General features: G+C 34.0%; 1 protein-coding gene across 5 annotated transcripts in view; it reads left to right on the top strand.

Annotated features, from left to right (window-relative positions):
* The window catches only part of KTN1 (kinectin 1), a 182,434-nt gene that overhangs the window by 97,220 nt on the left and 61,973 nt on the right, over positions 1–23,241 (top strand). For all 5 annotated transcript variants that reach the window (XM_044664899.1, XM_044664902.1, XM_044664901.1 and 2 more), the window contains 12 exons: positions 861–895; positions 2,069–2,159; positions 2,827–2,895; positions 8,158–8,195; positions 9,511–9,601; positions 9,759–9,827; positions 11,047–11,084; positions 13,770–13,860; positions 14,250–14,318; positions 14,827–14,864; positions 16,651–16,741; positions 16,828–16,896. In XM_044664899.1, the coding sequence (XP_044520834.1) occupies positions 861–895; positions 2,069–2,159; positions 2,827–2,895; positions 8,158–8,195; positions 9,511–9,601; positions 9,759–9,827; positions 11,047–11,084; positions 13,770–13,860; positions 14,250–14,318; positions 14,827–14,864; positions 16,651–16,741; positions 16,828–16,896 (789 nt within the window). The remainder of the gene's footprint in view (positions 1–860; positions 896–2,068; positions 2,160–2,826; positions 2,896–8,157; positions 8,196–9,510; positions 9,602–9,758; positions 9,828–11,046; positions 11,085–13,769; positions 13,861–14,249; positions 14,319–14,826; positions 14,865–16,650; positions 16,742–16,827; positions 16,897–23,241) is intronic.

Raw genomic sequence — 23,241 nt, 5'->3', positions numbered from 1 at the left:
TTATATATGTTATATATATATATATATATATATATATATATATATATATATATATATATATATATATGTTATTTTGTAGTCTTGTAGAGCCAGTGAGACACTATAGTAATAAATTTATTTTATAGTTCCTTGTACATAGTAAATCATTTAGTGGTAAATAAATTTAAGTGGATAAAAAGAAAGTTAACATCAAAACCCCAACATTTTCACCCATTGTTGGTTGGGGGTTAGAGCAATCTTGAGTTGGATTGACTTCCTGGAATTTGATCATTTGATTAAAGAACAGAACAAAGATCTTAATATTGAAATTGATTTTATATCCTGGGTTTTTCAATTTAAGAACTTGAAGAAAGTTTGTATATAAGTTTATATATAATAAATGATGAAACCTTAGATTTGAAACCTTGAGAAATACATCAGAAGTTGGAAGTTGTCATTTTATTCTCATCATTATATGATGAAATTTTAGTCAATCTTGATAGCATAAATAATGCATCTGGGATATTATAATGTGTTCTTTTCTAATTGTAGGAAATTACTTGAAGGTAATAGTGGAATTTGATTGTCATAGTTTTCTCCTTCATTTGCATATATTCTTCTCCAACCACTTTTATTTTGGAGAATAATATTTTAAAAAGTGATTACCTCATCAAGATACCAATTGTTCCTTCCTAGATATTGTGGCTAATTAAGCTTTCAAATTATTATTTTTTTAAATTGAATTATTTGATTTTGATTAGGATCCTAGATCTCTAGGGCTAGAAAAGGGACCTTAGAGTCCATCTAGTCCAATCTCTTAATTTTACATTTAAAACCTCATACAAATTTAGTAAGAATGACCATTATTTCTGTCTTTTAAGGCAAATAAAGATGTCGTGGAACAAATGGAAAGAAGGTAAGAGTCCTGAATTTTCTTTCATAGAAGTTGTTTTTGCAAATTTGAGGATATTAAGAACTTTAATTAGCTAATTAAGAAATCTAGGTGCTGCACAGTTATTGTCTGTAGTAGTGGAAGAGAGCAGTGGTCCTTGAGGCCCCCATAAATCAATAATACTTGTCTTAGTACACAATAGATTGTATTGTTTCATTCAGAATAATAACAACTGAATTCCCTGAGTAGATACCAACTCTTGATGCAGGGGAAGCAGCTCAAAAGTAGATGACCATGGCGGTGGGGTGCAGCTGGGTAGCTCAGTGGATTGAGAGTCAGGCCTAGAGATGGGAGGTCCTAGGTTCAGATCTGGCCTCAGACACTTCCCAGCTGTGTGACCCTGGGCCAGTCACTTGACCCCCATTGCTCACCCTTACCACTCTTCCACCAAGGAGCCAATACACGGAATTTAAGGGTTTAAAAAAAAAAGTAGATGATTATGGGAAACTAACCTAGAATTTAAAATTTGACTTTTAATAGTGAATTCCAGTGCTGACTGATGGGAGTCTGACCAAGAGACTAATGAGACAGGAATGAGGTTGTATAGTGAAACTTTATTGTAGGAGAGGACAGGCTGGGAGGGGCAAGGGGAAAGGGAGGGAAGGAGCAGTGAGGGAGAAAGACTGATGCCAGGAGAGGTGCCTGTGGAGTCCCTTATGAGGGGGAGGGTTAGTGGCAGGTGGGAGATTAGCATTAACAAAGATGACTGCCAAGTGTCTACCTGAGTGGAGATGAGTGTAGACTTTTATAGGATGGTTGAAAGGGATGAGGTAACCTGTGTTGCCTCTATTGGTTCATTTGGGCTACTTGGGTTCAAATTTATTGGATAGTCCTGTAGGGGTTAGGAATCTCATCTCCGGAGTTGGGTGAAGTTCCCAGGCTAATGGTTAGCCATGCAGTAAGGGCTAAGGAATAAGGTCTTGGAGGTCTGCCAGGTGTTGCTGGGCAGTTTCTGTCCCAGACTTGGTTGGATGATGGAGGAAGAGGGAGGATTGTTAGTTTTGATGGGGATTGGGGGGGAAAGTGGTTTTGGTCCCATGGTCTATCAGTGATCAAACTAGATGTTCAAAATAAGTTTTAATGGAAATCTTATTTGTATGTAAAGAATTTAAAATGTGTTTAATTCAAAATTTTTAGTATTCAAGAAAAGGATGAGAAATTAAAGACTGTAGAAGAACTACTTGAAACTGGACTTATACAGGTGGCCAATAAAGAGGAAGAATTGAAGGTAAAAAAATTTGCTATCTCATTTAATAGCTAGCTCAATGTAATGTATAAATAATTTTCTACAGTTTATGAAGATTGTATTTTAGAATTCTTAGAATACCTTGTTAAATGTGGTCTTATTTGGTTTTTACTTTGTTGAAATTTAAATCTAAAAATAGCTTAATATTAAATTGGTTAGAGGATAATTAATTTAATATCAAGTAGAGTTTTAGTGGGATAAGTTTGTAGAATGTAGAGCTTACCCTTCTGGAAGGTAAAACAGGAAGGTTTTTCTCAGATTATTTTGGGAAATTAGAGTAAAATGAGATTATAATTATGTTTTGTGATGTGTGCTTGTAGCGTTACCTAACTTAAGTTAGATTTCATGAAACAAAGAAGCATTAAAACAAGTTTTTAAAGTAAGTTTTGGAATGGCTTAAAGGTTGAGAGGTAAGTGCTATGGTAGGGAGTAGGTTGAAAGAATGGTAAGACCAAAGGAATGTTCCTATTTGAACTCCAGGAGTGGGCATAAGAGTAGGAAAAGAAATAAATACAGAAAGAAGTGGTAGGATATTATAGTATATGGGTCAGTAAGAAAAAAAGCAATTGAAGAATGAGGATTATAGGAAATAAGCATTTGTGTTGACATAATGCATTTGAATTGTTTTCTGATATAATTTATTGAAAAGGTATTAAGAACAGAAAATTCATCCTTGAAAAATGAAGTTCAGAGTCTACAGGCTCAACGGACAGCTCAGGTAATAACTGAAAGTACTTAAGATACTGTAAATTTTCTTTTACTTTGAAGCATTAAGAAACAGTGTAGTGTGGTGAATAGAGGAAGTCAAGAAGATATAAGGATTGAGGTCTTACCTCTGACTCAAACTGTGATGTACCTTTCAGTACCTCAGCCAATTCTCTTAAGACTGCAAATTGCAGATGAGTTACTTCTCTGCTTTGGTGGGGATAGTTCACAGTTGTGAACCACTTCTTTCTTGACTCCTTCAAACCCTCACAAAAAAACATCCCAAAGAAACAATCATAGTTCAATTAAACCTCTAAAACATTAGTTAATACCAATCATGGCGAAGTTTTAATAGACGAAACACTTTTAAGGCTTATAAAATCCTTTTGGGGAGGCTGTATGTATCTAGATGTTATGGTTCTTAATATACTTCCTCCACTTTAGCCTTGGTATTTAAAGTATTATGGTCATGTTACTCAAACAATTTTGATGGCTTCTTATTGTTTACTAAATAAAGACTGAACTCCTTATTTGTCTTTGTAATTCTTCTGTAATTTGGGTCTAACCTACCTTTTCAGCTTTTTCTCATATATTAGTCAAATTATCTTTCTATATTTTTTTACACTTACTGAATATATCCAATGGTTTCCCTCCTTCATTCCTTGCCTCAATGTTGTTTCTTATATCCTTTACCCATCCGCCATGTCTTACCTCTGTTGATCAAAAAGTATTTACTTATCACTTTCGATGAATCAGGCCCTGTTCTCAAGAATTTACATTCTATCTGGGATGACATAAATATAGAATAAATAAAAGGTAATGATTGTGGAGAGCACTAGTATCAAGAGGTAGGTATCTCATAAGACTTCATGTAGAAAGTAATGTTGGAACTGAGTTTTGAAGGATACAAGGAATTTTAAATTAGAGTTAAGGAGAGGTTTCATTTCAAGCATGGGTTGGAACAGCAAGAAGACTAGTCCGACCATAATATAGAATGCAGTAGTGAAGTAATGTTAAAGTAATGTTAAAATGAAATTAAAATAAAATTAGAAAAGAAAATTATGACTAGATTGCCAAGTACTTTTTTTTTTTTAGACCCTTAACTTCCGTGTATTGTCTCATAGGTGGAAGAGTGGTAAGGGTGGGCAATGGGGGTCAAGTGACTTGCCCAGGGTCACACAGCTGGGAAGTGGCTGAGGCCGGGTTTGAACCTAGGACTTCCTGTCTCTAGGCCTGACTCTTATTCCACTGAGCTACCCAGCTGCCCGCAAAGTACTTTTAAGTGTCAAACAGAAGTTTAAATTTGACCCTGAAGGCAGTCAAGAATAATTTGGGTTTATTAAGTAGGAAAATAACATGGCCAGTCTTTCCCACTCCCCTCCATAGTTCAAGCCACTCACTTTATTTTATTTTTATTATATACTTAGTAACAATAACCACCACAAAAACCTTTAACTAAAAAAGATGTACAAAAAATAGTGTGTGCAAGACCAGAAATCCCACATTGTTTATACTTTTAAAAAAACTATGTATATCCTAATATAAATATCCTTTGATTTTGAGTTCCCTTTGGATTTGTTTTACTTAGATACTATTTTCTCTTGATTTTGTATCTTTTTAAAAATGTAATCATAGTATATATTATTTTTCTCTTCATTTCTTCATAAAGACCTATTATTTTCTTTATATTTCCAATATTTTTCATTTCAATAACATAATACAATCCATTAAATTCATTTTTACCATTTATTGCATTTGTTTTATTTCCAGTTATTTTGTCATAATAAACATAGCTTTTTTACCTTTTCAATAATGTCCTTAGAGCCTAACCATAGTAATGGGATCTCTAGGTCAATGAGGATGAACAACTTTATAGTGCTTATATAATTTTGTTTTCTTAAAAAAAAAAAAAGTTCACAGCTGCTGTAACAATATGATATTACATCTGTTTCTCAATGGTCTTATAAGCATTCAATTTGATCACTTTAGCCCATATGATTCTCTGTTAACATATATTACCAGGACCATATTTTGCCAGATTGGCCCTCAGGCAGGAGACACAATCTCTTGCCAGGACTATATTCTTTCCAAAACATGTCTTTCCAGATTAGTCATGCACAGTGGAACTTTTGTTCCAGTGCTTTCAATCCTTCAGGGATGCAGGATTACCTCTATAGTATAATGAGTGTTAAAGCTAAGACTTTTGCAAAATATTTAGTCTAAGCCATTGTTGTCCGACCAGAAACAATGTTTGGATTATGTATATGCACAGGCTTAGATCTACTACAGGTGTGTGTGGGCTCTCCAGATATTTATCTTATCTTATCTTACCTTATATAATGTTCTGTTCATCTTCTTAACTTATTATTTATTTTTTGGTTAAATTTACCTAGTTGTGAGAGGGGAAAATAACCAAGTCCAATGCTATTATTATTTTGTGATCTATTTTCATCTATATCTCATTTAGTTTTTTCTTTAAAAATTTGGGTCCTAGAACACTTGTTGCATATGGATCCAATATTGATAATGTTTCATTGCCCATAATCCCACCTTTTAATATAATTATTAACATAACAATACATTACATTTGTATCATAAAATATTTACTATATTATATAACATTACATAATATAAATATAATTATAATATATTACCCTTTTCATCCCTTCCAGTTATGTTCATTTGAGCCCTGATGTGGGCTCACAGTGGGTAGGAAGGGACAGTAATAGGAATGGGACCCTCATACTCTGAAAACATGCATTTATAACTAGTTAGCACTAGTTAAACATCAGCTGCAATACCTGTAGTTTCAGCATTAGTCAGGAGTGAATTGTGGATTGTTTAATTACCCACTCTATACTAGATCTATAACATTCTATGCTAACATCAGCTTTGGTCTACTAATTGCTTATATTGTTTTTAGAATTAATTAATTACCTGTTGTGGTCCTCCAGTGTACTATATCCCCTCCTCATTTTCCCATTCTGGAAGAGCAGCAAGACCTCTCCCTGATAAATGATGACAAGGTGGAAAATGGAGGAACATGGAACCTGCACTCTGGGGACTCTAGCATTCCAGAAGAATCCCCTAATCTTACACATGTTCCTTCCCCAAACATACCTCCACTTGAGTTTGGAAAGGGAAATGCTAAGCTACCAGAGCCCAATAAATATACCAACCCTGATCCATAGGGTGTGGTAATTCCAGTCCTCAGAGGAAGCTGCCACCCTAAAGTGGAGCTGCTATTCCATACCATCAAGCTCCAAGGAGGCTACTCTTCTAGCCCTTGGGCTTGTCTATCAGCCTTTGGGCTACCTGATAAGCCCCAAGCCCCCAGGCTATTCTACCAATTATTAGACTGTTATACCACCAAAAATCACCACTACTTCAAATACAATTCTTTTCTTATTTCTGGATTGAATGGAGTTTGAGGCTCCTATTCTTTGCCTGAGATCCTACCATCAACTTGAGTATGTTTCTCTCACATCATCCCTAACTATATCAGAGATTATAACTGTTACCCTTCCTTTCTCTGGATCAGCTGAGGTATTGTATATTCCGCTCTAGCCCTTCACCTTCACTATATTTATCTCTCATTTTCAGTATGTCTTGTAAATACCACATTGTCATGTCCTGCTTTTTTATCTTTTCTGCTGTTCATTTTCTTTGTATGTGTGAATTCATTTCATTATACTGATTGTCATAGTTACTGGTTGTGCATTTCCATCTACTTTGTTCCTCCTCATTGTTTGTCCCCCTCTTCCTTTCTTTCTGCCATATCTTTCCTCTGGATGTACCGTTTACTTTGACCTAAACCTCTTCTATTCACATCCCTTCCCAATACTCATTTATCCTCTCCCCTTGCTCTCCTAATTACAAATTGGCTGATCTTTCCAAATGTCCCTCCCTTCTCCCTTGCCCCTTTTATTTCTTATTCAATCCAACATTACCAGTCTTTAGGAGAATTGCTTTCATAGCTGTATGGAAGATAAATTGAAGATGGGGAAGACTTGAGGAAGGGAGATCAGTAAGGAAGTCATTACAGTTGTGTTAAGTAAGAGGGGATATGGACTTGAACCAGGGTGGCAGCTGCCTGAGTAGAAAGAAGGGAGCAGATGGAAGAGATCTTCTCGAGGCAGAAACTAAAACTTGACAATTAGATTGGGAGTGTGTGTAGTTGAGAATAATACAGAATTTGGAAACCTGGTTGATTGGCAGGTGATAATTCTCCTGAAAGATAAAGGAAGTTTGGAATAAGAGTGGGTTTTGGAAGAAAGAAATTCTTTTTGGACCTTTTGAGTTTGAAATGCTTTGGGGACATGAAATTTGAAATTTTCTTGACTAGATAAGGGGGAAAAGGAGATTAGAACTCGGGAAACTAAGGCTTGCAGGTCATTTACATAGAAAGAACAAACTCATGGAATCTGATGAGGACTTGGAGAAAGTGTAGTGTGAGAATTCAAGGGATAAAAGTCTTGGAGTACATTCAAATATAGGGGTGTGATATGGATGATGAATCAGTAAAGGAGCCTGAAAAGGGGTAAGAAGACAAATAAGCTTTGGACTCCAATGTACTTATATTCTAATTCTTAACTGTACATGTACTGTCTTCTCCAACTCTATGAAAAGCTCCTTGAGGTTCAGTCTATCTCTGTATGTTTCCTAATAACTCTCTTCTTGTCATGGGTGATCAAAAAGTTTGTAGCATTGTTTGATCTGCATAAAGTGAGATTTATTCAGGTTCCTGTAATTAGAAGATCTGAGCATTGGAGGACACTTTAAGTAATAACTGAACTGTATAATCATATCAAAAATAACTTCTTATCCTTTCCCCAATAACACCCCTGACCTTATTCTTTAGGGTAAATTTGCTCTTGAGTTACTTTTCTATTCATTTCATTTTAATGCTGACAAACCCAAGTGCTTAAATAAAAAAAAAAATAGGAAACCTTATGCTAGACTATTGGGATGGCGAGAGCACTGGACTTGAGATTGAGACCTGGTTCTTATTACTAATTTTTGAAGCCTTGTGCAAAAATAAGTCTCTTCATCTCAGAGCCTCCATTTCCTTATCTCATAAAAAATTTACAAAAATCTCCATCTCACTTATGAGCCATTTTTGTTAAGTTGAAATTACAGATAGAGAATTGCTTTGAATAGAATTATAGATGTATTTGGGAGATTTTTTAATGGAAGTATTTTTTTGTATTTTCCCCTCAGTTATAATTTAAGGAAAAATATGCTATACTTATTACTGTAATTTTTCCATTTCTAGGTTTCTTTTACAGCCATAGTTGATGAACTTCATAGAATGTAAGTAATATTGATATTATGTTTTTAAAATATATGTATTACATATATAACCCCAATTGAATCTCCTGCCCGTACAGGGAGGGGGAAGGGAGATAAGTTTGCTCATATAACTTAGGAAAACTTATATAGAAATTCATTATTATATGTAGTTGGAAAAAAAAAGATGGAAGGTTAAAAAAGTAATAAAATATGTATTATTAAATGATATATAATCTATATCGCTGTTTTTCTTAACTCTTATTTTCCTAATATCTTCAAATAAATGAATATCTGCTATCTACTTTTTTATGATTTTAGGAAATAACACTAATGTGTGTTCAAATTTAGTCTTAATGTTAATGAGCACATATTTGTATGAAGTCAGTGACTAATTCTTTAAGTTTAGTATAATTTTATAGAATCCTATATTTGGTCAAATTATCAAAAGAGATCTGAGACCAAAACTTTACCTTTTGTTTCTAGAATAGTATTTTTTAAAAAATCATCTTGGCATTAAAACCACTTCAGTGTTTTCTCTCAAATATTGGTTTTCCAGAAGTTGATGGTACTGCTAAGAGCATTGAGTTGTACAAACTTTGGATCTCTAAAAGGAGACTAGGTTAGAACAGAATGTTTTTAACTAATAAACTCTAGGGCCATGTTGGTGAATGTATGGCATGTGTGCCAGAGGGAAGTACTCAGAGCCCTCTCTGAGGGCATGCCCATCATTGCTCCAGCACAGAGTTCACCAAATTTTGTTACTCTGAAAGCCAGAGGGATTTGAGTTGGGGCTGCTTCTTTCCCCCTCTCCACACATAATTTGCAGTTTGGGCACTTGGTCTCTAAAAGATTCACCATCACTGCTCTAAGGCAGTGGTTCCCATTTAGTTGTTAAAGGGGCTCAAGATTAGATGGTCCTTGGAATTTGACTTAAAAATCCTTTAATAACACGATAAGCAATAAATAATGTTATTTGTATGTTAAACTACTCCTAGGGGTTCACAGCACATATTTGTTGTTGAAAGAGGTTTTAGGAACACTACTTCTCTTGCAGAAAATTTCTCTTAAGGACTTTTGAAGCTATATCACCAACTTTGGTTATGATTTTAGGTCTCTCGCACTAGTGATTCTTCTATTTTAAAGGTCAGGAATTGAAAGGGAAGAGCAAGGATTTCTTCTCTTTTTTTTCCTCTGGAAGATAAACTGTTGTTGGTATATATGTGAAGAGAAAATTTGGGCAGCTTAGTAATGAGCACCTTCTCTTTGTGAATCCTAGTTTTGTTGGGTGTGTGAAAGTATGTAGCTAATATTCTATTAAAAAAATTTTTTTTTAAAGAATCCGTGAAAAGGATGGAAAGATTAAGTCTGTGGAAGAGCTCATGCAAGCTGAACTTATTAAAGTTGCTAACAAGGAAAAAACTGTTCAGGTATTAAGTCAGAAAAAATTGTTTTCTTGTCCTCAATTCACACCATTAACTTTCATTTGTTTGACCTTGCATTATGTTTTATAATAAGAAACTCAGTCCATTTTTGTCAACTTTTATGTTTCCATTGTCCAATCTTGTCTGTTTTGTCATTGTAAAGGCTTTGAAACAGGAAATAGAGGCTCTGAAAGAAGAAGTAGGAAATATCCAGCTTGAAAAGGCTCAACAGGTAAAAATTCCAGAGCCAGAGCATGATAGATTTTTAGGGTGGTTGTATTGCTGGCAATCTTTTTTTGCTACACAAGAGAATTTAGTTTCATTATTATACGTAGATCTTCTGACAACAGTCAAATATTGAAGTATCATAAAAAGAATTCTTTTGTTTGCCAGCTTTTAAAATTTAGGTAATTCAAATGTATTTTCAGTATTTAATTTACTTTCATATGCTTTACTCTCTGGACTACAAATGAATTTTTAGAATATTTCATTTTCTGGTTCTCATACTTTAAAAAATAAAGCATAGTTATAGAAAAATTTGAGCTTCCTCTTTACCTATGTAAGTTTGGCAAAAGGTTGCAAAAGAATTCTTCATTCCTTCCCCACCTACCCCCAAAGAATTCATTTATAATTTATAGTAATAATGATATAATAATAAAGAAAAAGGAAAATAAAGCAAAGCAATAGAATACCATATAAGAAATATCAGTAATTATTCAGGTCCCTGGAAATTAATGGGTTTAATCTGGGATATATTTATGGGTAGAAAAAAGAACAGTATGAGTGCATTGAAGAGATGATTCATAAAAAGAGAGAAAGAAAATTCTTGGTGTCCTGTGGGTCATTGTGAGAGAGTGAGAATGTACTAAGAAAGAGGGTTTTGATGAAGGTAGTATTAATGAGACAATATATTATAGGCGAGAGTTCTTAATTTTCAATCTGGCACTCTATATATTAGTTCTGATTCATTGATGAAATAATTCTTACATCTTTAAAATTTGGTAGAAGATATTATTAATACTCCTTAATCACACCAAAATTGTTCCGATACTACACCTCAAAGCCAAATGAGAAATCTTAAAATAAAGATTGAACTTTAGATTCATTTCTAGTATTAACAGTTAATAATTTTATTACTTGACTTGAGGTGTAGGGTGAGGAATAATTCCAGTGTGATTAAGGAGGAGTATTAAGAATATTCCATTAAATTTTAAAAGTTTCATACTTTTGTTACTAAGGCATTTGGAGTTAGCGACCTTCTTTAATTATAATACTACTAGTATTTTTAAATTATTGGTTTTAGAAAGGAGAATTAAAACACCCTTGCTTAGAATGAATTGCTGGAAATGTTGCAACCAAAAAGGACACCCACTCACAATTATAAATTAGTAATGTATTCTTGATATCTTAAATCCATTAATAATTTGCCCTGATTTTGACTTTTTTTTAAGGGATTAGTTGCTTCTCAAATTCAAGAACTTCAAAAGCTGTAAGTACTATTTCTGTAATTTTCTTTTTATTGTGCATTCTCAAATTTGATATCATGATGCAAATTTTGAATCAGTTTCCAAAGCCTGGCTGATGGAACATGTAGGTACATGACACATTTTTAATTTGATATTTGAGTAATGTTTTGCACAACAGAATTATCTATCTATCTATCTATCTATCTATCTATCTATCTATCTATCTATCATCTATCCATCTGTCTATCTATCTGTTCATTCATTCATTCATTCATTCATTTATTCATTCATCTATTCATCCATTTATTTATTCATCCACTTATTTATTTATTTTGGGGTTTGAATTCAGGCTGAATTATGTAGGAAGCAAGTTCTGTGCTCCATTTCCAAACTTATTGTAATAGGATTATCAATCCTGGTATTGATTTCATTTTTAATAAGAGTATTTTCATTTTATTTTTGGGTAGAGGCTTGTTGATAAAAGTAGACAAGCTTTTTATAAAGCTATGCTATATGTTGTAACTATATTACTTCTCTAAAATCCAGAGTTTTAAAATTGTATTTTAAAAATGATTTCAAAATATAGTATTGGTTTGTATTCATCAAGTTAGTATATATTAAGTACATACTATATCAAAGACATGGTAGGCCTTGGATATATGTGGACAAAAATGAAATGGTTTCTAACCTTAAACTTATCATGGAAGGGGAGATGTAATACAGTTTCACTACATTTACCCCTAGTAGTAAATACTAAGTATATAGGAAGTAACTTTAAGATGTGATAGGGTGGAGTGATCAGAAAAAGCCTCATGTGGAAGTTAGCAATTGAGCTATGATTTGAAAGAAGCTAAAACTTATAGGAGGTAGAGGTGAGGAGTGACTACATTCTAGACATGCGGGAACATTTGTGAAAAGACAAGAGATAGTAGATATATTGAGCAGTAAGTAAGATAGTTTGACAGGAATGGAAGATATGAAGAGAATAATAGTATGCATGAGAGAAGAATAATATGAAATAAAACTTGAAAGTAGATTGGGGCTAAATCATAAAAGACTTTAAATCATAGTCTGAGAACTCATATATTAGGAGTAATTGGAATCCATTGAAGATTTTTTTAGAAACATTAGTTTGTGATGTGCATAGATCCAAATTTTTGATTTTGCAGGTCCGTGGACAGTGGATTGGTAGTAAAAGAAACAACAGGTAGGGAGACCAGTTAGGCTTTTCTAAAAGTCTAGGTAAAAGGTTATGAGGACAAGAACTAGGGTGGACCCTCTCTGAGTAGAGAGAAAGATACTGATATGAGATATTGTAGAGGTATCATTGACCAGATATGGCAACGAATTGGATATGGGAGTGAGAGAGAGATAGTGGACTTGATTGCTTGGAAAAATTTTGGGAGGAAATTGGAATTATGTTTTGGACAAGTTAATTTTGAGATTCTTTGGGTACATCTTGTGGGGTAAAGTCCAGAAGCCATTTGGTAATACACTGCTGGAGTTCAGGAGAGAGAGAACTGGATATATAGGTTGCAAAGTGTCAGTATACAGAGGGTAATTGAACCCATGGACCTTGATAAAGACATTGAAAAGAATGTGCTGAAAGAGAAGAGAAGACTCAGGATAAATTCTTGGGGATGTTCATAGAATGAGTTGTATAAGAAAGATAATATAAAGGATACTGAGAAGTGAGTAGACAGATAAGGAAGAGAACCAAGTGAATGTAATGCCATAAAAGTGTAAAGGAAGATGAAAGTCTATAGAAGGTATAAGTAGCATAGAAGATAGAGTGTCAGGCATGTAGTCAGGAGTTTCTGGGTTCAAATCTGGCCTCAAACACTTCCTAGCTGTGTGACCCCCCCCCCCCCCCCCCGGCCAAATCAATTAACCCCAACTGACCAGTCCTTGCTGTTCTTCTTAAAATTGATACTAAGACAGAAAGTAAGGGTTTAAAAAATAAAATGAAATAAAAAGGTGTTATATGTAGTATACCTTAAATAAGATATTTTGAAAGAAAAAATATATGGATATACATTGCAAAATTTAATTACTAGATAAAAATTTGTACATTTCTTTAGATTAATATGTTTTATTCATTTTTATCATTATCATTTAATTTATTATCCCAGTTTACATTGTTTTTCTTATTAAAATGATGAAAAAATAAACTGCACTGAGATTTTAGTGGAAAGGCATGACCTATGTTTGTATACATATAATATATTTATCCAAATAATATCTAATTTATAGCTAATTTTTATACTAATAAGTTTGTCTCAAATTTTAGCATACACATACTTTAAAATTTTATTTATTTTAAAATTTTGTTTATTTATGTAGAATGTTTTTCCATGGTTACATGATTCATGTTCTTTCCTTTCCCTTTTTCCTCCCCCCTCCCAGAGGTGATGAGCAATTCCACTGGATTAGACATGTATCATAGTTCAAAACCTATTTTCATATTATTAATATTTGCAACAGAGTGATCATTTAAATCCAACATCCCCAATTGTTCTTTTTTATAAGTCCCTTAGAATTGTCCTGGGTCTTTGCATTGCTTTTTAGCATATATTTTAAAACGTTTTTGAATGTATGAATAGTCATTGTCCAAAATATTAATAAGTCTTTGGAATATATACTGATTTTACTATTTAAAAAAGTTGTTTGAATATTTTATCTGTAGTTCTTGTAAATTTATTGTACAGATTAAAAGGAAAGGAAGAACAGGAGAATACCATGAAAGCTGTATTAGAAGAGAAAGAAAAAGATCTTGTTAACAGAGGAAATTTGTTACAGGTGAGAAGTTTCAAAATTAAGACAGTTTGTTGATTCTGGAACAAGGATTAGAATCCTCCACATAAGTCTTCCTCTGAAACCTCATTACACTGTGAAAGTGTCCCTGGTGACTGTAGAGCACAGTTCTGCAGATCTCTTACCAAGCTAGAAAGGCTTTTAGTATGAAATTGGTGACCCTTTTGTGTAAGAATGAGTTTAGCTAAGATCAAAAAGCTTGGCTACCCCATTTTAAATTTTTAGCTATATTAAATCATAACAAAAATCTACTAATCTTTTTGATGGTTTACAATCTGCAATGGTAGAGGGATTATCAGCACTGATGCTATCTTGGATATGTTGAAATCAAAGAATCACTACCATCTAAACTTATCTGTACTTTTGTATCTAAGGACCTTCAAGATGAAAATGCAGCTTTAAAAGCTCATGTTCAGGAAATGTCACAACAGAAATTGCAGCAGGTATGTTATGAATTACACCTAGGATTTGTGTATAGATTAGTTTATTGAATTAGAGAGCAAAATGGTAAATGTGTCTTACTTAATTTTATTTCTATGGAAATTATCTTATGATGAATATATACTTTCTATTTATTGAAAACTTCCTTTTTCTTTTTTTTTTTGCTGTTAGAAAATTTAAAGCCAGATTTTTTGGCCAGATGTAGTAATCTTCTCAACTCCCCAAATTGAATGAAACTATTTATTCTAATAGATTTTGGGCTTTTATCCTTAAGTATCCTGCTTTAAGTGGTTTTAATTTATTAAATCCTTCTGGAAACATAATTGCCCATATTACATTCAGTAATTAAATATCCTCTCACTTTCATACATATGTCATTGTTGGTTTTGAAAATAAATCTATGCTCACTGAATTTTATCAAGATATGTTGTATTTTATTTGAGTATATAGTATTTTTATAATAAGAGATTTTTTTTGGATATGATATAAAAACATAAATTTATTTCTTAGGCATCTTCTGCATCACAAATTCAGGAACTTGAGAATATGTGAGTATTTTTTTTTTTTAGCAGCAGACAAGTTGGTATCTTCAGATGTATTTTTTAAAATTTAGTTGAGTTTGCCTAAATAGTTAAAGAATGTCCTGTGATTTTTTTTCAAAACCCAAAATTGTGTTTTTTAATCATTTGAGTTGATGACCAAGAATAAATAAGTAAGCATACCAAGATTCTTTGTAAAGCAGTCACATGGAGTATTTGTGAAAGTGGAAAAATTTCTCTCTTTTCTTATATGTTCTTCTCTGTATGCTTATGATTTTAAAATTTGAATTGAGTGAATAAAGTAGTAAGTGTTTACTATGTACAAAATATTTTTCTAGTAGAAATAGAAAAGTTAAGACAGTTCCTGCTCTTAAGAAGCTTATAAGAACATATGTATAAGACTTCAGCTGAAAGTCAGATGGAAAATTTTCTTCCTCCTTAGAGGTAGAGTGGCAAAAGAAATGGTAAATGCCTCTTTTCAGATGTAATTTTCACTGAGAAAATGATTAGTTTCTGATGTTGAATAATTTGACTTTGGTAACAAGAACTTTCATTTCATAAGGAGACTACTATTAATTCTTCTGAACATTAGTAATATAAGATGAATTCAGCTTTAAGAAATTTTTTAGTTTAATTGTCATACATCGTAGGATATTAGCTAGCATGCTTACATTACTATGTCTATAATATATTTCTTGATATTTGATCAATAGATCAATATAGATAAATACCAAAATATAATGAATTCTTGAACTATTGAGTACTAGCTATCATATACATCACTCCTTCTGAATTGTTTTGGAATGTATTCTTTATATTTAAAGAAGAATCTATCAGAAATTTGAATATAATCTGAATTATTATGCTTTGCTTTATTTTACAAATTGCATATTAGGAAGAAATATTGGTAATGACTTATGTTGCTTGTCATATTGTACGGAAGGAGAGAAGGTAATATACCTTTTGGGTATGATTATTATAGAATGGTATCAGCATTTAATGTTCCTTTACATGTCAGCCAAAAAAAATCCTGTCATCTTTAACCTGTCCTTTTGGACTAAACTTGGTATTGAGTACCTACCATGTTCTTAATATTTTGATAAGCTACAAACGAAGCATCAATTTCTGTTCTTACAAGCACTTACCTCTAGGGGACAATCTTGAGAATTGAATTCTAATGTAAAAGTTTTCTACTTTGAGACCCTAATATTTATTATTTATGGGTAAGATTATTATTATTTTTTTAAAACTCTTACCTTCTATTTTAGTATCAAGAGCAGCAAGGGCTAGGCATTTGAAATTAAGTGATTTGCCCAGGGACACACAGCTAGGAAGTGCCTTGAGTCCAAATTTGAACTCGGGTCCATTTGAACTTCATGCTTGGCTTTCTATTCACTGTGCTACCTGTCTGTCTCATTGTATTGGAAGGTTGTAGTGGATGTCATTTCCACCTGATACATTTTTACTTGTATAATATGAAATGGTGTTAATTAGTTGCTGTTGTGCAGAGAAATTGTAATTGACAAACACTTCTAAAAGTACCCATTATGATTACTTTTAAAAATATTTAGCTTCATAAACAGAAACAGTAATTTCACACAGTTTGAATGATCAGTAAGGTGGATAGTTATCCTAGAGAAGGTGGTGGTAGGAAAAGTTTGAGGGATATTCATTGTGTTTGAAGAAGGAAATCCATAGCCACTTCTTATATTTTATCTATTATATATTACATATTAAAGTTTAATTATCATTCCTTTTTCATGGCTGATTAAGACTTAAAATGTTTTTCTTCTAGTTTAAAGTCAAAGGAAGATCAAATGAAGTTAATGGAAGAGACTTTAAAAGAAAAAGAAAGAGATCTTTGTTCTAAAGGAAAACTACTCCAGGTGAAGTAGTTGATTGGGTCAGTGAATTTTTCTTTTTGTGAATTTAATACAAATCAGCAAATGATTTATTGTCTCTTTTTTAATAGAATGTACAAGATGAAAACAAACTCTTTCAATCTCAACTTGAGGCACTTGAACAACAGAACTACCAACAGGTACTGTCATATCTTTACCTTTTTAAGTTTGAAGGGATCTTTGAAATAAATAATTTTCAAATTTTATGAAGTGATACTTCTATTTTTATTTTTAAAAGTTATTTTATTTCTCACATTTCATCTAAAACTTAATTTTCTTAGTGCTTATTTTAGTCAAATAAAATAAAATTACTATAACTTTATATAACGCAGATATCAATTTTATAAAAATAAATATAAATTATAGCTATTCAATTTATACATGGCATCATAGACTTGTAGTAGAAGGGACCTTCGGTGGCAGCTAGGTAGCTCAGTGGATTGAGAGCCAGTTCAAATCTGGCCTCAGACACTTCCTAGCAGCATGACTCTGGGCAAGTCACTTAAATCCCATTGCCTAGCCCTTACCATTCTTCTGCCTTAGAACCAATGGCATTGATTCTAAGATGGAAGGTAAGGGTTTAAAAAAGGGGGGGGGGGAAGGACCTTCAAAGTTTATCTGGCAGACTCTCCGCATTTTAGATTTGAGGAAATTGAGGCCAAGTGAGGCTAAATTACTCATTTAACAGTATATAAGATGGCAGTTAGTATTGGAATTTTGGTCCTTTGACTCCAAATCTAGCACTTCTTCCATTGTATTATACTACTTTTCAAAAGCAAACAAGAATATGCTATGTTTATTTGTAAACTCATCAAATCTATAAAATTTGTGAGAAGACCTATTAGATAGTTGGGACACATGGGGTTGGGGAGAGGCTTGAAGTTATTGCCCCACCTTCTATTGATAGGCTTAAGCGGAATTTTAGTCAGTAATGCCACAATAGCTATCACTGGGAACTTTTTTTATTTATGGGGTATGTGGGAGGACTGTATACACTACACTGGTGATAGAAGAGGTTAAGGAACTACATAGTACCATAATTCCTGATTCCAGACTGTTTCTGTGTGGCCCCATTCTATTCCATCTTTAGAGAAATTATTAAGTTGCATATAAATAAGCATATAAATAAGTCCCATTTGCTGCAGGTTGGGGCTGGTGAGAAGCATTGATTGGCATTGAGAGTGTACTTTTTCTTCCTCCAGTGGAGTGTCCTGACCCTTTTCCACTAATGGTGTGGTCTCTATCAGAAGCAGAAAAAGGAAACAGCCCCCATGGGCCAATTTGTGTAATCTCTTTCTACACTTCACTTCCCATTGAATCAAATTCACATATTAGTCTGGCTTTTGATGATAATGACTTAAAGTTTGTTTTCATTGAAAATATAAATTATTTATACATGAGTTATATTAAAAATATCAATTAATCTTTTCATTTCTTTGTATTTACCTTAGAGCAGGAATATACCACAATTTGTAAAACTTTGTTCAGTTACACACTACTCTCGAATGTGTAGAATCTCCTTGATAAACAATTAGCAAGTGATCATTTGACCTTTGACCATTTTCATTAACAAGGTGTTATACTACCTTACAAGACAACTCATTCCATTTTGAGACAGTTAAAATTGTTAAGTTCCTCCTATTTCGTTGAGCTGAAATTTGGCTCATTTTCACTTCCACATCTTCTTAGTTCTGTTCTTTGTAGCTATGTCATGGAGAAGCAATATGTTTTATTGGAGATATTACTGGACTTGGAGTCAGAATAACTTACTAGTCATGTGACTGACATTGAGCAATTGTAAGCCCCATTTTACTCTCAACTTCCGTGTGAGGAAGATTGTATAAGTACTATTAGTTCCATTTTATAGATAAAGTGCTTTGTAAACTGTAAAGTGCCATTTAAATGTGAGTTATTTTATACAGAGTAAATCTAATACATTCATTTTACATATCAAAGCCTTTTAGATTTTTGAATTGACATATCAGTCTTTAATGTTTATTAAGGTGTGATGTAAAAAATGCTATGATGGGACAGTACAAAGATGAAACACTGAATTTATAGTTTAGTAGAGGATATAATATGTATATAAATAATTTTGATATGAGATAATAAATATGGAGGAGGTTAAAAAAGTACATAGGGATTAAGAACATGAAAATGGCAGGGAAGAGCAGAGAACATTTTAAGAAAGAATTAAGCTCTCATTTGTTGAGTGGAGAGGACATTTCAGGTATAGAAAATAATGACAAGGACACACAAGAGGAAGAAAACACAAGATACAAATTTAGGGTGATAATTTGTGGTAGTTTAATCAGTATATTGAGAGTAGAATCAGCTAAATATGGAATATCGTGGAGGTATTCAATTATGAAAGAGTTTTATTTGGTAGACTAATGACCTTTAATTAACTAAATGAACAATAAAAAGTCATTCAAAGATTTTGAATGGAGTAAAAAGTTTTTGAAATGGGAAAGTGGGTGAAATTGTAAAGTCAGAATGAACAACAAGTCTTTAAATTTTCCCCATGGAGTTTGAGGTACCTTAGGTAATGCCCAGTGGTTTTCTGTTGGAGATGTGAATCTGAAGTTTGAAATTTTTAGGATCAAGTGAGATAACAGATACAAAACATAAACCGTGAAGTGCTGTATAATTGTTAACTGTTTTTCCCCCCCAACTTTTAGAGATATCTTTGACTCTTAGCAAAGTAATGTGGTATGTAGTGTAATAGAAAGAACATTAGACTTGTAGTCAGAAGTCCTTGGTTTAATCTCTGGTTCTGCTACTCACTGTCATCCAGTATGAATTTTAGCAAGTTACCTAACCTCTCTTAAGTTTTGCTACCTTCTTTATTTTAAATCTCTCTATTCCATCCATTACCTTTTCTCCATTCACATTTATCTCTACTTTAGACCAAATCCTTATTACTTTTCAAGTATACAATTATGATTCCAAAAATTGATCATGTTGTTCCTTATCTTAAAATTTACTGTGTTTTTTTTTGGGGGGGGATTATATATTGAATTCAATAGATATTTGTTAGTCTGCCTTTAAACTCCTCTTCAATATAATTCCTGTTGGTATTTATAACCTTTGAAATTCTATTCACCATTACTTATTCTCTGCCTCCACATAGCCCTTTAATTGGGTTTCATTTTCTTGACCATGCTTTTGTTCCTACCCTAGATTGGTATGGGAGTTTTGACCTAGGCTATTTTATCCTTCCCTAGACACTCTTAGGGTCACTCTTTTTCAGAGAATTACTATATTAATGCTGAATTTAATGCGAACAGACATTTGACCAGTTTAGCCCAGGCCAGCTTTAGAACTATTGAGCTCAACAGCCTCCTAGTAGCTGAAACTGTAGGCATGTATCACAATTCCTGGCCCTTTTACATATTTCTAACAAACTTAGATTTCTTTCAGGCTGTTCCTAAATGTAATCTTTTGGACCATTCATTTTTCCATGAATGTTCTTATTTCTCATCTTTTATCCATTTAAAATCTTTTTCTTTAAGACTTACCTTAGATTCTACCTGGGAAGCTGTCTTCTCAGTGTATTGATCTCTTTCTCTTCATGTTTTCTTATAACCCTCTCTTCCCTAAAATGTAAACCTCTTTAGATTGGGTGTCATTGTTAGGGTCCGAATGTATTGCCACCCAAGGAGCACACGGAGACAATGCAATCCAAGCAAAGGGAAGTCTTTATTTCTAGTGCACGCTAGGGGAGCTCAGCAAAGGAGTTCCAGTGATGTATGTTCAGAGCAAAGATTATATACGTTTGGGATTCCGGGCTGGTGGTTAAGGGGGGGGGGTCAAGGGATGGCGGGTAAGGTGGCGGGTGAGGTCCGGGCTGGTGGTTAAGGGGGTGGGGTCAAGGGATCGCGGGTAAGGTGGCAGGTGTTGACAGAATTAGGGGCATCCAATAGTTCTTGAAGTAGCCTTTGTAGTTAATGGTTTTTGGCTGTCTCCCCAAGCATGTAGGGTCTTCATGCTACATTTGGGAGCCTAATAACACCCTATTGTTAGTGACCATGGATTTCTCTAAGACATCCTGACCTGTTAGTAACTTTAGGTTTCTCGGAGCCATCCTGATCTGGGAGTCCCTAGCTTGTGTTTGCTTGTGGTTGCTTAGTTTCTGTGTCATAACTTTGGGGTTCTGCATTCCCCACTTTTTCTCTTGGACCCTTGGGAAATCATTCCCAAGGACCGGTTTCACCGTATTCCAAGGGGAAAATTGTTTGATATTGTAGCCTTAGGACCATAAGTTGGACAGCATTAAAGCCATCCTTCACAAAACTGACCAGCCAGTTAATCATGCAGGAGCCTATAGTTAGGAGGAGGAATAGGAGGAGAAAGGGGCCTAGAATTGTGGAAATAAGCATAGTCAGCCATGGAGAACAATGGAAGAGGCTTCCTATGCCCAGGCCTACCAAAATTGGGATGAGAATGGGCACTCAGGGCGGATTGTGAGCACAAGGCGAAGGGGAGAGGCTCAGAGGTAGTGCAGGCAATGCAGCTCCCTTCCAGGTTGAGCAGTTTTTTCCTGTAAGTGCCTGCAAGATCTCTCCAGCCCATTCCCAGTAGGCTTCATTGTCTTACCTCAATTCCCTCTCTACTAGTAACTGAGTCAAACTTTTGACTCAGAGTCAGGTAAGGGTACATAGTGGGAGCAAAAGAATTTTCCTGCCTGTAGTTTGCCTGAAAAATGTCTACACTAGAGTGGTACAATGTCCTATGTCGTCTCCCCACTCCTCCAAATATCTCAGGGAATGGGGCGATGGTTTCAGCCTTCTGTAGCTTCTTCATAGCTGATAAGGGGTGTAGAATCCCTGAGAGGAGAAGGAGAAGCTGTGGGCACAGGGTCTCCAGGGACGTGTCTGCATCGAGTGCCAGGGTCTTGAAGGCTTGGAGACTTGACTGTTTCCCTGGACTGGCCAACACAGGTCATAAGGGGGAGCATAGAACCTAGGACTGGGGCAAAAACTAGAACACCAGATATAAAGAAAGAAAATTTAGTACAATAGAAACCGATATTAAACCTTAACATTTGGGTATCTTAGCCAACAGACTTCATCTCCAGAAATCATCCTCGCATAGGAATTGATCCTTTTAGGAAGTTTGATTCCTAAGTTGTTTGTAGAGTTGACAAATGATGTTTCTGTTACAGAATACCCTTTTGCAAAGCTCACATTAATAACAATATTTTACAGATAAATTTCTTTATCCTAAATTCTGAAGGAAATCCAGAAAGTTTTGGGTTATATTTCCAAGCTCAAGATCCAAACTTCAGTTGTGGTAAATTAAGGCTGCAAGCTACAAGTCATCTATTACTAAACTTCACCTTACTTCTCAAAGCATGTTCCTTAACAATTTGATAATTCTCAATTACCAACCTAATAGGTTGTTTTGGGGAAATGGAAACTTTAATTTTATAATTTGCCTCATGTGCTGATTATGGGATTTGTCACAAAAAAAAGGTAGACAGGGAAACCATTTCCTCACGTCCCAAGGGACATGTAGTGATGGGGCTTCATGCACAGGCCAAAGCTGTCACTGGCTTATGCCATCGCTGTGCCACTCGAAGATTAGTATTTTAGATGGTCAGAAGAGGTCCAGTCCAGGTTGAGCCCTAGAATTGCCTCTCTAACAATCAGAGAACATTCTCTGTATCACCATTAGATCCCAGAAGCCTTCTCCTTCCTTAAAAGACAAGTCTTACCCATTACAGCTTAGAGAAATCTGCTAAGAAGCAGTTTAGAAACAATTTTCCGTTCCCTCAAACAAGCCTTTCACATACCTACAAGGCTGATCACTCAGTTATTCTTACATATTTTGGCAATAATTAAAATCTTTCACTTTAGTCACAAAACTTGAATTAAGAAACAGGAGTGCTGGATTGAGTAGCTCTATAGTAAATATAAATCAGGGCTGTATTATCTCCTGCAACAGATTTTAGTTTGAACTCCACAACTTACAAATAACTTTAAGCCCTTTAGCAATCCTTCGGTATGTGAACAAACTGAATTTCAAAGCATTTACTCTTATTCCTTTCAAACCACTCTTTAAAACAGAATATAATAGAACCTCCAGTTTAGTTTCCTTTTACTTCAAAACATTGCTACATAGCTGATCAAATACCATCAATATTATTCTGATTTACCATTTTTTCTGTCTATTTTGCACTAGAATTCACACCTATTATTTCTTTATCCATTAGAAACTCCATCTTTTAAGAAATACCAAATTCTTAGTACCTGTATTATTAAAACCCATGCCTAGATTAACCACTTTAAAAACTTCTTGTGTATCATGATTACTTGTTGCTAGTTCTGACAGCACATACATTAAAAGAACATCTCATTTGAAACATCCCAAGTTTAAATTCTAGAATAAGTTCTCAATAACAACATTACAACCTTTTTTCTGTTACCACAATAAATAAATTACATTGTGCCATATGAAAAATCATTAGCAATCCTCAACCC

Source organism: Gracilinanus agilis, chromosome 2, assembly GCF_016433145.1.
Source record: "Gracilinanus agilis isolate LMUSP501 chromosome 2, AgileGrace, whole genome shotgun sequence".
Classification (NCBI taxonomy): Eukaryota; Metazoa; Chordata; class Mammalia; order Didelphimorphia; family Didelphidae; genus Gracilinanus; species Gracilinanus agilis.
Note: the sequence above shows the minus strand (reverse complement) of the source record. Positions and strands in the feature narration are given on the sequence as shown.